This window comes from Ctenocephalides felis, unplaced genomic scaffold, assembly GCF_003426905.1.
Source record: "Ctenocephalides felis isolate EL2017-DRISC unplaced genomic scaffold, ASM342690v1 CF-g0.4_SCAFFOLD_03571, whole genome shotgun sequence".
Taxonomy (NCBI): domain Eukaryota; kingdom Metazoa; phylum Arthropoda; class Insecta; order Siphonaptera; family Pulicidae; genus Ctenocephalides; species Ctenocephalides felis.
In genome coordinates this window covers 61313765-61331639 of record NW_020539725.1, presented here as the reverse complement: position 1 = coordinate 61331639, position 17875 = coordinate 61313765, and the positions used below count along the sequence as shown (strand labels likewise).

At 30.8% G+C, this 17875-nt stretch overlaps 1 protein-coding gene across 1 annotated transcript in view; it reads right to left on the bottom strand.

Moving 5' to 3' along the window:
* Positions 1-17875, bottom strand: part of LOC113386433 (attractin-like protein 1) — a 56471-nt gene that overhangs the window by 19461 nt on the left and 19135 nt on the right. The window contains exons 8-12 of the mRNA XM_026624214.1: positions 16469-16940; positions 12396-12826; positions 9814-10047; positions 9630-9728; positions 5541-5775 (exon numbers count right to left, since the gene is read on the bottom strand). Coding sequence (XP_026479999.1) covers positions 5541-5775; positions 9630-9728; positions 9814-10047; positions 12396-12826; positions 16469-16940 — 1471 coding nt within the window. The remainder of the gene's footprint in view (positions 1-5540; positions 5776-9629; positions 9729-9813; positions 10048-12395; positions 12827-16468; positions 16941-17875) is intronic.

Here is a 17875-nt window from a genome sequence, read left to right as displayed (position 1 = left end):
TAGAAAACTAGTGGGGCGCATGGCATCGTGCCTTAAGGCAAATTGGAACTTCCCGTACCAAAAATAATTTTTTTTTTGAAAAGATTACATTTTTTAAAAAATTTACTCTAAAAAAAATAGATTTTTGAGGAAACTATATAAATTTTTGACAAAAAACTTACTTTAGTGTTGAAAAATTTATTTTGAAATATTTTGGAAATTCTGAACTTTTTTTCAAAGCAATCGTACTGCTTTAATGCATAGAGACTAAATATCGAAGCGCGTAAGCGCCGCGTCGCTGTCTAACGCATAAGCATTGGTACGGAACCCATAGGAATGTTAACAAAATGTATACTCATTGTTAAAATCTCTATAAAATATCTGATAATTTGATGTGCATATGTCTAATGTCTAATGATTATTGTTGACCGCCAAATGTTATTTTTTTTTTACTTTTTTTACTAGATCTCTGAAACCGCTAGACTAATTTCATAAAAATTTCATCAAATCTTCATCTTGATAATGCAAGTAAAATGTTTTTGAATTATTCAAATTGCTTCAATCCCGATTCCCGAAATCGTCGACGAAAATTTGTATCTGAACACACACAAATGCACGCACACACACACATACACACACATACATCAATTTTCTCTAAGGTATGCCAATATATTCAGAAACCTTTGAAACGTAAAGTTATATAAAAATTTTCATTTTCGATTTTTGTGCGATTACTATAACTTACCTACGGAAAGTTAATTATAAATAAATTAATTTATCACCTCCAGAACATTAACAATCGTCATTTCATTTCGAATCAAATTTCAAAAAAAAAAAATAGTTGCCAAATTTCCACAAAATTGAAAAAGTGCTCCAGCATAGTCACAGTCTAAACGCATTTGCAAATAATCTGTGCGATATTTTCACTTATACTGTGCTCAGCTTGGCGGCATTTTCACATTTTTCAATAATTTCACAAAATTGGAAAAGTGCTCCAGTACACAAACATCTAAACGCACTGGGTAAACATTTGTACCAGAGTGGCGCTTAGACTGCTGTTAGCTTGGGTGATTTTTTGAATTTTTAGTCCAAAATTACAAAAAAATTTTTTGAAAAAAAATTAGAATCAAAAAATTTTTTTTTCCAAAATCAATTGTTTGTTGAAAAAAGCAGAAAGTTCTTTGAATCATTTAAATCGGACGCTTAGTTCTCTCAAAAACAGCCATTTTTTTTAAATTTAGCTCTGTAACTCCGAAACCTCTGGGCCTACCTTTGCCAAAAACTAATCAGCACATCTCCCTATCAATAGGAATCGAATGTTTTTAAACCATTCAAATCGGTGGATCCGTTCTCTCAAAAATTCGCTTTCTATTTTTTTGCACTCTTTGCTCCATATCTCCGTAACGGCTGGACCTGCCTTTGCCAAAAACTAATCAGCACATCTTCCTATCAATAGGAATCGAATGTTTTTTAAACCATTCAAATCGGTTGATCCGTGCGCCCGAAAACGTGGACGAAAAAAAGCGGACATACAAAACACACACACACACACACACACACACACACACACACACACATCCATTTTTTCTGAAGTATGCCAAAATGTTCAAAAACCTTCAAAACGTCGAGAAATGTAAAAATTTTTGATTTCGATTTTTGGACGATTACTATAACTTACCCTACGGGAAGTTAATAAATATATTAGGGTGGTCCTTAATATGGACATTTTCAAATTTCCTTGTTCCCAAGGATTCAAATGGTTCCAAATTGATAAAAAAAATTCTCTGAAAGTTTTAGCTCTTAATATTGTCTTTTAGATAGAGCGCTATTTCCATACAAAGTTTGATTGAATTGCACACTATCTAAATCAAGGATGAGCAACCCATGGCTCGCCGGAGGTTTTTCTGCGGCCCGCCAAGCATTTCTCAACAACAGACTCTTTTTTCTAGATATATTATCAAATACGGCTGTAAAGGCTAAAAGGCAATTTTGTTGTCAATCAAATACTGGTAAAAATTGTTGTTCGCAGAAATAGCATTTCCTGATAAAATGAATATTAGTTTAACAATATTTAAATCACCGTGAATTTACAAACTTCCTGACAATTTAGAGCGTGAATATGGGTTGTGCTTTTCAATACTAAAGTACGTTAGCTCAATAGTGATGCAATGCTTAAAAGAGTATACCACCCAAATGACGATTTACAACTGTTTTTGGATATGAAAGAACAATTGTAGTACTTTCGTCATTTTGGTAATAAAGAATAATATCTTTTCTAGTATCTTGTGTTTCACATTTCATTTTCAGAAAAAGAAAATGTGAACAAATTTTAATTGTGATTCCAAATGGTCAAAACTAACAAAACAGCTGTTTTCATGTAAATGTTTTCTTCGCCATTTACCATGCAAAATAATACAGACTTAAAAAAATTATTTTTTTCAGTAACATCGCAATTTTTAATAAATCTCATGTCAGCCCTGAGAAATTTTCGCTGTTGAAAAAAAAAACTCAAATCAAATTATGATAAATTATTTTTTTGGAAGCACGTATGTGTGCTGTTCGCACACAAGTCCGCAAAAGAAAAGTCGCTAGATAATAATTCATTCATTCAGAAAAAAAATGCAAGATCGAAGATTGTGCCAGTTTTTAAATGTTTTTTTTTTTATATTTTGTGTCTCAATTTTGACTATAGATTTATTATATTCAGCGGTAAAAGTACATTGAAAATACATTGGAAAACATATGTCCTACACCCAATCCAGACAACTTTTTTTGTGGACCTGTGTTAATTTCAACCATAAAATTCATAAAAAATTACCACCTATCAAAACTGACAATGAGTAAATCGCTGCATACGTGTTGCTACTTTCCGCATTAAAAAAAGAACAAAATTTAAAATTTAGTTTATATAAAAAAGCAGTGCCAAATTTCTTATCAAGGTTTTCAAGTAAATTATTTTTTTTTGTTTAACTATTATTTGTTTTTATTTTGTATTTATATTTATAAATACTTATAGTATATACTCGTAATTGTATAAAATATATACTTTTTTCAATTTTGTATTTTTGTACTTTTCTTGTTGCAATTTTGTAATTTTGTCGCAATTACATTATTTGCGCCCTCAGTCGACAAATCTTTTGATTTAATTTTAGTTCAGACTTTTGAACTTATGAGAAAGATTTAGTTTTATTTAAAAAGAAAAAGCAATTTATTTTTATCATGGGTTGTACGAGCGTAACATTTTTGTCAAATTTTGTTCTTTATTTTAATTTTCTTAATGCGGTATGGAAAACTACATACAACTCCAAATTTTCATTATTTTATAATAGTCATTTTAGTAGTCCAATCATTTTTTATTTAGCTCGTTAATCGATGAATTAACTATTATCGCTCTTTTTGTGAACGTTTTTAATTGAAATTCGATCAATATTTTTCTGAGCTTATAAAAAAGCTTAAATTTATCCGCTCTATTCGCTGCAACATTTTAAAAACAATTCTTCGATATTGGCAACGAAATGGTTACCTCTGATAAAATTAACTGATTTGCAGGCTTAACCTACTGTACAAACATTTCCCGATGTGCAATAAAAGTATATAGTTTTTGAATGTCTTGCAGAAGGAGCAATTCTAGCAAAAATATTAGAAATTTAATATTAAAATCTGAAAATAAAACTGAAATTTTTTTTCAGAATGATTGAAATCTCACTCGTTTCGCTAAGCATAGCATAACTTAATTCAAATATGTATGTAAGGTAAGGGACCCAGTTTCTGACCTTTTTAGAGTGACGGTGGAGGTTAAACAATAATAATTAATATAAAACTTAACTTAATGAAGAAAATTATAATTTTATCTATTAGTTTAGGATTTTTAAAATAAAGTAATGTGCATAAAAAAATTATTTGAATTAAATTTATATTTTAAATTGACGTTTTAAAAATTGACATTAAGAGCTCCAGTTTCTGACCCTCAGAATTCTTCGTGTGGCAGTTTCTGACCCTGACCGTAGCCCAATTTCTGACCCTCAAATTTAATCATGATTAGGTTATGAAGTGCTTACTAATTTTAAATAAACTGAAATTATTATTGAAATAAATAAATTAAATATTTATTCTAAAAATATACAGTTTGTTAAAATTTAACGTATAAATAGTTCAAGTCTTGTTATAACATATTACACAAACAAAAAAATTAAAATTAATTATTTAAATTACTTGGACTTTTTTTTTATTTTAAGAGCTTTTTGTTTCTTTTTTTCTTCAAGTTTTTCTTTTTTAATTATTTTTTCTGCCTCCTTGATGGCTTTATTTTTGGACCTTTCAGCTTTTTTCAATTCTTTTTCTTCTTCTAATTTTCATTTAATTAATTGTAATTGTATAATTGTATAATAATAAAATATTAGTAAACTAAAACAGTCATAATTTAAGCGTTGATAAAACTGACATTTTTTTATTAATAATTTCATCACTTAAAAGATGTATTTACAAGATTTAAATACAATCTTTCATTTATACCAATGAATATTAAATGTAAATTTATCACTTTACTACGAAAAATAGTAAAAAAAAAATATAAGATAACAATAAATATTATTATTTTTACATTTAATGAACAAGTGACTAAAAACATGTGACAGATAACCTAGCTTTTAGAAGGTTAGAATTGCAGGGTCAACAACTGTGACATACACTTAAAATTGAGCCTAGTTATTGACCCTCAAATTTCAGTAATAAAACTAAATTTAATATGTTTTATAAATATTTAAAATAAATTTTAATTAATTATTGACTTATTTGTATATTTTTAGTTAGATTTTCGTACTTACATCATAATTAGTGCACGAACTCAATTGTCGTAGCTCCTTACATAAACTGTTTAGACTAAAGCTAAAAAATGGCTTCCACAGTCACTTTTGGTTTAAAATTTTTTTTTTATTTAGTTAATATTTTTTATATTTTTTTAATTGACATTAATGAGGCATAGAATAAATTACTGTCAATTAGGAAAAAATTTATTTTCACATTAAATGTATAGTTTTTTAATTAATTCCAAAAAAAGTTGAAAAGGTCAGAAACTGGGCCAGGGTCAATAACTGGGTCTTTTACCTTATGTTAGTATTTTAGCGTTGTAGTGCGTAAATTATCAATGTAATTTGTGTTAGCTGACCCTTTCATTTATATACCACATATTTATACATTCAGAATTAGTTAGTCATTTCTTTTACTAATGATTTTCTAAAAATATTTCCTGTGGCCAAACGTTCGCCGGGTCAGCTAGTATATATATATATAAATTACGTGCGGCCCGCCATAAAATTTTGAAAACCAAATTGGCCCGTGGGTTAAAAAGGTTGCTCGCCCTTGATCTAAACGTTAATATTAAGAGCTAAAACTTTCAGAGAATTGTTTTTTTAGCAATTTGGAACCGTTTGAGCCCCTGGGAGCAAGGAAATTCGAAAATTAAGGAAATTAAAATTCGTCTTTATTAAGGACCATCCTAATATGCATATATCTTAATGGCACCTTCTTTTTTTTTCAACTCCTATATGAATTAATTCCTTTACCTCGGGCAAGTAGTAAAGTGCCACCTCTCTGCAGGACACCAACTGTGCTTCCCGTCTTCAACCCTTTCATCCCAAGTTCCTAAACTGACTTCTGGGGCAGGATGCTGATGAGGACCAGAAGCACCACCGGCTACACAAGCCCCCAGGCCAGTGTCGGAGCCATCGTCGCACCAGCCGCAAGCTGGTTCTCCGAGACATTGACCACAGGTTGAATAGAATGTGCATTGGGACTCACCTGGAAAAAAAATAAAAAAAACTAGCTGTAAGTGGAATTCTGTCTTAAGGCAATTAAGGCATCGTGCCTTAAGGCAAATTGCTGGAACTTCCCGTACCAAAAATTATTATTTTTTTAAAAACGATTACCATTTTTGAAAAAAAAAATTACTTTGAAAAAATAAGATTTTTGAGAACTATAAATTGAACAAAAAATTACTTTTTTTTGAAAAAAATTTTTAAAAAAAAATTTTTTTTTAATTTTTTTTTTTTTTTTTTGAAAAAATTTTTTTTTTTATTTTGACATATTGTGGAAGATCTGAACTTTCTTTACAAAGCAATCAATCGTACTGCTTTAACTGCATAGGGACAAAATATAAAGCGCGTAAGCGCCGCGTCGCTGTCTAAAGCATAAGCATTGGTACGGAACCCATAGGAATGTTAACAAATGTATACTTATTGTTAAAATCTCTATAAAATATCTGATAATTTTATGAGCATATGTCTAATGATCATTTTTGACCGCCAAATGGCTCATTTTTTTACTTTTTCCTCCATATCTCCGAATCCGCTAGACCTACCTTCATGAAAATTTTATCGATTCTTCATCTTGTCAATACAAGTGACATTTTTTTGAATTATTCAAATCGGACGCTCCGTTCTCTCAAAAACTGAGCTACCGTTTTCGGCACTTTTTGCCCCGTATCTTTGGAACGGCTAGACCTGCCTTCGCCAAAAACTAATCAGCACGTCTCCTTATCAATACGAATCGAATGTTTTTTGAATTATTCAAATCGGTTGACCCGTGTTACCGAAATCGTCGACGAAAATTTGTATCCGCACATACATACACACACACACATACATACATACATACACACACACATACACACACACACACATACACATACATCCATTTTTTCTAAGGTATGCCAAAATGTTCAGAAACCTCTGAAACGTAAAGATATATAAAAAATTTCATTTTCGATTTTTTTGCGATTACTATAACTTGCCCTACGGGAAGTTAAAAATATAAGTTGACTAGGTGCAAAATGGCGATTTGGATTGAAGCAAATTTCATTTAAATTTAGTACTACTACTTCCCGTAGGTTAGTTATAGTAATTGTTGAAGTTTGATACTAAACGCTCTCTGTCTACTATGTTTGTGTATATATGTTTGTCTTTTGTTTTATGTAAAACAAGTGATTGTTAATAATGTTTGTAATGAATGTGATTAGTTAAAAAATATATAATCAGTCAGTCTGTTTTTATCCTTCTCCTACCCCTAAATCTAATTCTCTCTTAAATTCGCCAATTTTACTAATGTCCTCTAACTTCAACTTAATTAATAATGAAATAGACATTCACAACACTTCACCTAATCAAATAATCTCCATCTGCACGAGTTAATCTTTTTATTTTCTTTCAAATATCTCATTATTTTCTGTTTATAAATATTATTGTTACATTCTGCATTATATGAAATTTTATGTTAAGCACTTCATATTAATAACTATATATTGTAATTTTGTATATATTTTAATTGTTATTCATTATGTCAAATAATTGTATATTTGAGTCCTCTTGAAGAAATCTGTGGGCTATATATTTAAATAAATAAATAATAAATAAATAACGGTTGTATTATTATTCACATAAACTTTTAACATAAATTCTACAGTAATGGGCCGAAAATCGAAAATAAAAATTTTTGCATTTCTCGACGTTTTGAAGGTTTCTGAACATTTTTAAGGAGCATACCTCAGAAACCAAATGGATGTGTGTGTGTGTGTGTTTTGTTCACGTTTTCGGGCCTACGGATCAACCGATTTGAATGATTCATTTACCATTCGATTCCTATTGATAGGGACATGTGCTGATTAGTTTTTGGCAAAGGCAGGTCCAGCCGTTACGGAGATACGGAGCAAAGAGTACAGAAAATACAATTCGAGTTTTTGAGAGAACGGATCATCCGATTTGAATGATCTAAAAAACATTCAATTTGTAATGATTGGGAGAAGACGTGATTAGTTTTTGGAAAAGGCAGGTCCCGCCATTTCGAAGATACAGAGCTAAATGTGCAAAAAATGGCAGTTTTTAAGTGAATTGAGCGTCTGATTTGAATGATCTAAAAACTTTCTGCTTGTATTGCTTTTGAAGATAAAAAAATTATTACATCTTTTTTTATATTCCATAAAAATTTTACAAAAATATTTTTGTAATTTTGGACTGAAAATTCAAAAAATTGCCCATGCTAAGCACAGTCTAAGCGCCACTCCGGTACAAATGTTTACCCAAGTGCGTTTAGACTGTTTACGTACTGCAGCATTTTTTCAATTTTGTGAAAATTATTGAAAAATGTGAAAATGCCGCCAAGCTAAGCACAGTATAAATGAAAATGTCGCACAAAATTATTTGAAAATGTATTGAAATTTTAACTTGCTCGTCAGTAGAGTCCCTTTTTGTATTAGAATTTTGATTTGCTCGTCAGTATAGTCCCTTTTTGCTATTAACATTTTAATTTGTACGCCAGTAGAGTCCCTTTGGTACTAAAATTTTAATTTGCTCGTCAGTGGAGTTTCCATTTCTATTGACATTCTCAATTGCCCATCAGTAGAGTCCCTTTTTGTACTGAAATTTTAAATTTGCTCGTCAGTAGAATTCCTTTAGCATTGACATTTTACATTTGCTCGTCAGTAGAGTCCCTTCTTGTACTTAAATATTAATTTGCTCGTCAGTAAAGTTCTTTAGTGTATTGATATTGTAATACGCTCGTCTTTTCTAATATACTCGTCGGTAGAATCCCTTTTTGTAATGATATTTTAAATTTGCTCATCAGTAGAGTTCTTTAATTTTATTGACACTTTAATTTGCTTGTTAGTAAAGTCCCCTTTTTTAATATTTTCGTCAGTTAAGTCTCTATCTGTATTGACATTTCAATATGTTCATCAGTAAAGTTCCTTTTATTTTTTTTTTGTTTTCCATAAAATATTTTTGTAATTTTGGATCAAAAATTCAAAAAATTACCCAAGCTAAGCACAGTCTAGGCGCCACTCTAGTGCAAATGTTTAGCCAAGTGCGTTTAGACTGTTTATGTACTTTGGAGCACTTTTCCAATTTTATGAAAATTATTGAAAAATGTGAAAATGCCGCCAAGCTAAGCACAGTATAAGTGAAAATGTCGCACAGAATTATTTGCAAATGCGTTTAGGACTGTGACTATACGGGAGCACTTGTTCAATTTTGATAATATGGAAAATTATAATTTTTGATTTATTTTTTAGATCATTTTTTATTTTGCTCGTCAGTAGAGACTTATTTTTTTAAATTGCTAATAAACTTGTTGATCAGTATAGTCCTTTTTTTATTTTGCTGATTTTTTTAATAATTTGCTCGTCAGTAGAGTTTCTTTTTATATTCAAGATTATGTAATAATTTGCTCGTCAGTAGAGTCCATTTTCATTTTCTTCTAGGTTATTCAATGATTGTCAGTAGAGACTCTTCTTATATTAAAGATTCTTTAATAATCATACTGATCAGTAGTGTCCTTTTTTTATTTTCTTCTAGATTATTGAATAATTTGCTCGCCAGTAGAGTCCCTTTTTTATATTCTAATTTTGTGTAAATTAGTCAACTATTTTTTTTGAAATTGAATTCGAAATGAAATGACGATTGTTAATGTAATAATTGATTTATGATTTACATTTGATTTGCTCAGATATAACAAAAGATAGCAAAAATAATTAACCTTACAGTATTTGTAATACCACGTTTAAAATTTCTCGAATTTTTCATTACGGTACGGGAAGTTCCAGCAATTTGCCTTAAGGCACGATGCCATACACCACTAGTTTGGTTATAAATATTCTACTTTACCTTGTACAGCTGATCTACACCGACTGGTGACTGTAGTCCACTCCCTGCATTGTCCGTAAGGAAAACTGGCAGTGTAAGCATTTTTATCAACACATCGACCTGTTAAAAAACCAAAATGTTATAAACAAGACGCACAAATAAATATGTCAATTATATAATATATATATATATATATATATGTCACCTTCATTCTGACACCATATACATTCCTCCTGCGTACAATTGTGGCAAGATGATAACTCTGAGCAAGGCGGCGAGCATGGAGGAGTCGCCACTGATTGCATTGACGTAGGTGCATTTACGTGATGTTCTAAGGCCCCACCTTCTAGTAAAGACGGATGATCAATTCCTCCAGAGATTTCTACTGAAGGATGACCCACAGAAGACGATAAAATATCTACACTTGCCGGTTGAATAGCTAGAACAAAGTTAATCATTACACAATTATAGTAAGGGGCACACCTATTGTGACAAGCTATACAAAGGTCATTTATAAAAAAAACTAGTGAATCCTTCTATTTGAAATTTTGAGGGTATGTTTATACATGTTTTGAGAATACACAGTAAAATTTTTGAAATAAAATATTAAATATTTTTGAAATGACATGCAATCTCCGGCGGCGCCAAAAAAGAAAAAAAGATCCTTCACTGCTGCAGTGATTGCAGCCTTCTCCGTTGATAAAACATAATTTAAAAAAATTCTTATTAAACTAGATAATATCGTTTGTACAATGACCTACAATAAAAATAAAAAACTAGTGGTGTATGGCATCGTAAAATATTCGAGAAATTTTAAACGTGATATTACAAATACTGTAACTTTCATTATTTTTGCTATCTTGCTTGTTATATCTGAGAAAATCAAATGTAAATTATAAATAAATCAATTTATTTCCAGAACATTAACAATCGTCAATTCATTTCAAATTCAATTTCAAAAAAAAAAAAAAATAGTTGCCTAATTTACACAAAATTGAAAAAGTGCTACCGCATAGTCACAGTCTAAACGCATTTGCAAATAATTTTGTGCCAGAGTGGCACTTAGACTGTGCTTAGCCTGGGTGATTTTTTGAATTTTTGTATTTAGTATTTTTCATCATCAACTGTATTTTACCAGACATGAAAATAAAAAGGACTCTACTTACAAGCAAACTATATTTTGCATTATATAAACTGACGAGCAAACTGAAATACTCGTCTGCTCGTCAGTAGAATCCCTTTTGTATATTTTAGCATTTGCTCGTCAGTAGAGTCCCTTTTTAATACTAGATTAAGTTTGCTCGTCAGTAGACTCTCTTTTTTGTATATTTTAGCTTTTGCTCGTCAGTAGAGTCCCTTTTTTGATACTAGATTAAGTTTGCTCGTCAGTAGACTCTCTTTTTTGTATATTTTAGCTTTTGCTCGTCAGTAGAGTCTCTTTTTTTTAATTCTAGATTAGTTTGCTCGTCAGTAGTCCCTTTTTTAATTCTAGATTAGTTTGCTCATCAGTAGAGTCTCTTTTTTAATTCTAGATTAGTTCTCCGGTGCATAAACAGTCTAAACGAACTTGGGTAAACATTTGTACCAGAGTGACGCTTAGACTGTGCTTAGCCTGGGTCATTTTTTGAATTAATTACAAAAATATTTAAAAAAAAAATAATTAGAAACAAAATGTTTTTTTTTCAAAACCAATTATTTTGTTGAAACAAGCAGAAAGTTCTTTGAATCATTTAAATCGGACGCTGCCATTTTTTTAACATTTAGCTCTGTATCTCCGAAACCGCTGGGCCTACCTTTGCCAAAAACTAATCAGCACATCTCCCTATTAATAGGAATCGAATGTTTTTTAAACCATTCAAATCGGTTGATCCGTGCGCCCGAAATGTTAATTTTTTCTGAGGTATGCCAAAATGTTCAGAAACCTTGAAAACGTCGAGAAATGCAAAAATTTTCATTTTTTTTCACCCTAAAAAAATCTCGTTAAACTGGATAATATTGTCTATAAAATGACCTACAATAAATAGAAAAAATCAAAAATTGACAAAATGACGGCGTTTTTTTTAAAAAAAGTCGAATTTTACCCAAAATTTTGGTAGTTTTTGGACTGCCAAAATTCGATTTTTGATCCGATCAAAAAATCGATAGGTCATTGTACGGAGAACTATATATAGAACATTAAAAAAAAATTCGATAGTGATCGGATCATTTGGTTATGAGTAAACGCTGCAGCAAATTCGGAAAATGCTGTTTCGAGAAAAACGCGTTTGAAGATAAAACGATCCTTATACTATACACTATATATATACTCTTTAAATGGCTGTGACTCAAAAACTATCTAAAATATCTATTTAAAATTTTAGTATGTTATTTTTGAAGGTATAATCTATCGAAATATGAAAAAATTGAAAATTCGATTTTTTGAGAACTTTACACTAGTTGTGCCACTTAAATAAAAACTAATAATATTAAACATTTAATAAACTATAAATCACTACTTAAGGTAGTCTTTTAGGGATAATTTTTCTGGCTTGATTAAGTCAATTCTTACACATTTCGGGAAGTTCAAGCAACTTGCCTTATGGCTAAATGCCACTTGCACCTAGTTTTTATCTTTCCCAGGGGGCTGTGACTCAAAAACTACTTAAGATATCGATTTAAAATTTTGGTACGTTATTTTTGAAGGTATAACCTATCGAAATATGGAAAAATTCAAAATTCGATTTTTTGAGAATCTCACACTAGGTGTACCCCTTAACCTACTATTTATTTACAAATACCAGTACTCACCAACAATGGTCCGGTTCTCCACAGCCCTACATTTAGGATTCTCATAATCCCATGAGCATTTTCCCCGGTTAGCCCTGCAGGCGTGACAAGTATGCAACTGTTTACAAATCGGTGCATTATCACTCGGACACTCATCCAAATCCTTAATCTTTCTCCTGTTCCAATCCGAAATTGTGGTGACATCTTTTCTGCATTTTTCTCTGTAGCACCCTGCACGATGTATCTGGTCACCGGGGACGCACCAGACACAGTCGAATTTATTTTGAACACATGAATAGCAGTCTTGTTGCTCTGAGCATCTTACATCGTTCGTGAGATCCATTAAACCTTTGCTGGTACGACCTTCTTCAGGACAAAACATGTATCGGACATCGTATTCTTCGTAATAACCGGACAGAAACTCACCAGAAATGTCTTTGACTTTGATACATCTGTAAAGGACGATTGAATTGTAATTAAACAAATGACCGTTTTTGATTTTTGATTAGTATTTTTCATATCAAACGTAATTGAATAGTCATCAAACTTTATGACTTCTCCTCATATGTGAGTATGATACATTTTTCAATGTTAATTTGTTTTTTTTAACTTCCCTTAGGGCAAGTTATAGTAATCGCAAAAAAATCGAAAATGAAAATTTTTATATATATATATATTTACGTTTCAAAGGTTTCTGAACATTTTGGCATACCTTAGAAAAGAATAGATGTATGTGTGTGTGTGTGTATGTACGTGTGTGTATGTATGTGCGGATACAAATTTTCGTCGACGATTTCGGGAACACGGATCAACCGATTTGAATAATTCAAAAAACATTCGATTCGTATTGATAAAGAGACGTGCTGATTAGTTTTAGGCGAAGGCAGGTCTAACCGCTCCGAAGATACGGGGCAAAAAGTGCCTCGGTATGCCTTAATTGCCTTAAGACAGAATTCCACTTACAGCTAGTTAATTTTTATGTTCGGACTGCATTTTTTGTGTAATTGTTAAGAATATAATCAAACTTACAAGACTAGCTGTAAGTGGAATTCTGTCTTAAAGCAATTAAGGCATCGTGCCTTAAAACAAATTGCTGGAACTTCCCGTACCAAAAATTATTATTTTTTTAAAAACGATTAACATTTTTGAAAAAAATTTACTTTGAAAAAATAAGATTTTTGAGAAACTATGAATTGGACAAAAAATTACTTTTTTTTGAAAAAAAAAAATTCATTTTTTTTTTTAATTTTTTTTTTGGAAAAAAAATTTTTCTTTATTTTGACATACTTTGGAAGATCTAAACTTTTTTTCAAAGCAATCGTACTGCTTTAACTGCATAAAGACGAAATATCAAAGCGCGTAAGCGCCGCGTCGCCGTCTAACGCGTAAACATTGGTACGGAACCCATAGAAATGTAAACCAAAATTATACTTATTGTTAAAATCTCTAAAAAAATATCTGATAATTTGATGTGCATATGTCTAATGATCATTTTTACCGCCAAATGGCATTATTTTTTACTTTTTTCATTAGATCCCCGAAACCGCTAGACCTGCCTTCATGAAAATTTGATCGGTTCTTCACCTTGTCAATACAAATAAAATGTTTGTTGAATTATTAAAATCGGACGCTCCGTTCTCTTAAAAACTGAGTTACCGTTTTTGGCACTTTTTGCCCCGTATCTTCGGAACGGCTAGACCTGCCTTCGCCAAAAACTAATCAGCACGTCTCCTTATAAATACGAATCGAATGTTCTTTGAATTATTCAAATCGGTTGATCGGTGTTCCCGAAATCGTCGACGAAAAATTGTATCCGCACATACATACACAAACACACACATACATCCATTTTTTCTAAGGTATGCCAAAATATTCAGAAACCTTTGAAACGTCGAGAAATGCAAAAATTTTCATTTTCGATTTTTTTGCGATTACTAAAACTTGCCCTACGGGAAGTTAAAAATATAAATTCAGAAGAATTTAGAGTGGTGAAAACTGCCTTGTGCAAATTTATATGCATTTTTAACTTCCCGAAGGAGAAGTTTATGTTTTCATAAAAAAATCCGACTCGCTAATTTTATGTTTTCTCGACGTTTCAAGCCATTCTGAATCGAATGAGACCAAATTTAGAAAAAGTATGTGTGTTGTGTGTGTGTGTGAACAGATTTTTTGCCGTAAATCGACGTTTTCTCCAAAAGGGCTGGATCGATTTCAAAAATTTAAAAGCCATTCGATGTATCGCGATGAGGACTTTTATTTGTCAGTTTTGTGCGACGATCGGCCAAGCCGTTTCTTTATAAATAGCAGGAAAGTGAAAAATTTTACGTCTACGTTTTAGCCCGCAATTATGAATCAATTTTGAAAATTCAAAAACCGTTCGATAAATATTGGTTGGGAATCGTGCTGATTAGTTTTTGGTAAAGATCGGGCGGGCCGTTTTCTTGTAATACAGTGTTAAAAAATTTTTTGTCGACGATTTTTGACGGTAGATACCACAGTCTTGTAGATCATACTAAAATATTACGACCCTACGACAAGTCGTTTAATTTTAAAGATTCTTCAAAGTTTGCAAAAATTGGAATCGTTTTTTTTTTTGACATTTGATAAAATTAGACCTTTCATCGACATTTGTTCAAAAACGCCTGTGAGAAATTTAAAAGCCATTTGATGAATCTCAATGACAGCTATTGTGTGTTAGTAACTTTTGATTTTAACAAACCTCCAAAAAATCTACTCATTTTCTCAAACTTTGATCAATTTTTAGTATTAAACTACTTGTCGTAAGGCCGTAATATTTCAGTAAGTTCTAAAAGACCATGATATATATCGCCAAAAAAAGTTCCATAAAAATCGGCTTAATTTTTTTTTCAACAGTGAATTACAAGAAAACGGTTCGGTAGATTTTCAACTAAAACTAATCAATATCATTCCTAACTAATATTTTTCAAACAGTTTTTGATTTTTCAAAATCGGTTCGGTAGTTTGAGGTTAAATGTGGACGAAAAGTTTAACACTTTTTTAAATTACAAAGAAACGGATCGCTGCATAAAACTTAGAAAAAATAATCCACATCAAAATACGTCGATTGGCTTTTCAATTTTTGAAATCGGTTCAGGCATTTTTGAGCAAACGTCGACGAAAGTCATAATTTTGACAAACGCCAAAAAACGACACTAACTTTACAAACTTTTTAAAATTAAATTTTTGGAAATTAAACGACTTGTCGTAAGACCGTAATATTCTAGTATGATCTATAAGACTATGGTATCTACCATCAAAAAAAAAAAAATCGTGAAAATCGCCGAAAAAAAAATTTTAACACCTTATTACAAGAAAACGGCCCGGCCGATCTTTATCAAAAACTAATCAGCACGATTCCCAACCAATATCTTTCAAACAGTTTTTGAATTTTCAAAATCGATTCAGAATTGCGGGCTAAAACGTAGACGTTAAATTTTTCACTTTTATGCGATTTATAAAGAAACGGCTCGGTCGATCGTCGCACAAAACTGACAAACAACAGTCCTCATCGTAAAACTTAGATAAAATAAGATAAAGATAACAATAAGATGAAAATTATGTAAGTACGTAATTGTTTAACGGTAAAACTTAGATAAAATAAGATAAAGATAACAATAAGATGAAAATTATGTAAGTACGTAATTGTTTAACGGTAAAACTTAGATAAAATAAGATAAAGATAACAATAAAATGAAAATTTTATAAGTACGTAATTGTTTAACGGTAAAACTTAGATAAAATAAGATAAAGATAACAATAAGATATCGATCGATTGAATTTTTGAAATCAGTGCGGCCGTTTTTGAAAAAAACGTCGATTTACGGCAAAAAATCTGTTCACACACACACACACATACTTCTTCCTTAAATTTGGTCTCATTCGATTCAGAATGGCTTGAAACGCCGAGAAAACATAAAATTAGCAATTCGGATTTTTTGATGAAAACATAAACTTCTACTTCGGGAAGTTAGATATAGATTTTGCATGACCGGTCGCGGTAGGAATAGCAAACATGATATGTCGGTAGAAATAGTGTTAAACTAAATAAGACTGAAATAAATCAAAACTCTTACTTCATGTCTTTAACATCCCACACACACTTCACTCCTGGTCTCGTGTTTAGGCATTCAAACTCCGACAAAAGCTTTGAGCAATCTCCTGGCGTGTACTTCAACATGTCACTCAACATCTGTCCATTAAATCCTCCGTAAATATACAGAGCACTCTCAAAAAGTACAGCCGAATGTCCAAATCTTGCCAAATCTGCATGGAGCTCTCGTGGAATCTCCAATTCGTGCCAGGAATCACAGACAACATCATAGGCAAGAAGTTCGTTGGAATAACATTTGGCTCCAAAACTGTGAGAGGTGTCGTTGTGTGTGTTACCACCAAAGACCAACATTAGACCTTCCGATACAAAATTGGCAGTATGCAGAAACCGAGAACTGGGAGCTGGTGTAAGAAGTTTCCAAATGCGAGTTTTTGGCTCGTAGCTGTATAATTTTGAAGTCAGGTATTGGTTGCTTTCTGACTCGGAAATGATACCTGAAAAAAAGTTGATTTTTTTTCAAGAAACGGTATCAATTTTAGTATTTGTTATCAAAGTAGACATGTTAAAGTATAATATACTAAAATTACAAAAATGTAAAACAAATCAATAAATTATTAAGAATTTTCAAATCTTTCAATAATCAATTCAATAATTTATCAACATTCTTAGACTTAGAAGTACTTTTCTCATAAAATAGTAGAAATTTTGATTTTTTTTTAAAACGTTATCGATTTTAGTATTTGTTATGAAAGTAAATATTAGGTTGTCAAATATCTCCCTTCCGCTTTTTTGCTATTGGTTTATAATACAAAAAAGCGGAAGGGAGATATTTGACAACCTAATATATTAAAGTATATTATACAGAAATTACAACAACGTAAAACAAATAGATGAATTATTAACAATTTTCAAATCTTTCAATAATCAATTCAATAATTTACCAACATTCTTAGACTTAGAAGTACTTTTCTCATAAAATAGTAGAAATTTTGATTTTTTTTTTGAAACGTTATCGATTTTAGTATTTGTTATGAAAGTAGACATGTTAAAGTATAATATACTAAAATTACAACAATGTAAAACAAATAGATGAATTATTAAGAATTTTCAAAACTTTCAATAATCAATTCAATAATTTATCAACATTCTTAGACTTAGAAGTACTTTTCTCATAAAATAGTAAAAATTTAGATTTTTTTTCAAGAAACGTTATCAATTGTAGTATTTATTACCAAAGTAGGCATGTTAAAGTATAATATACTAAAATTACAACAATGTAAAACAAATAGATGAATTATTAAGAATTTTCAAATCTTTTAATAATCAATTCAATAATTTATCAACATTCTTAGACTTAGAAGTACTTTTCTCATAAAATAGTAGAAATTTTGATTTTTTTTTAAAACGTTATCGATTTTAGTATTTGTTA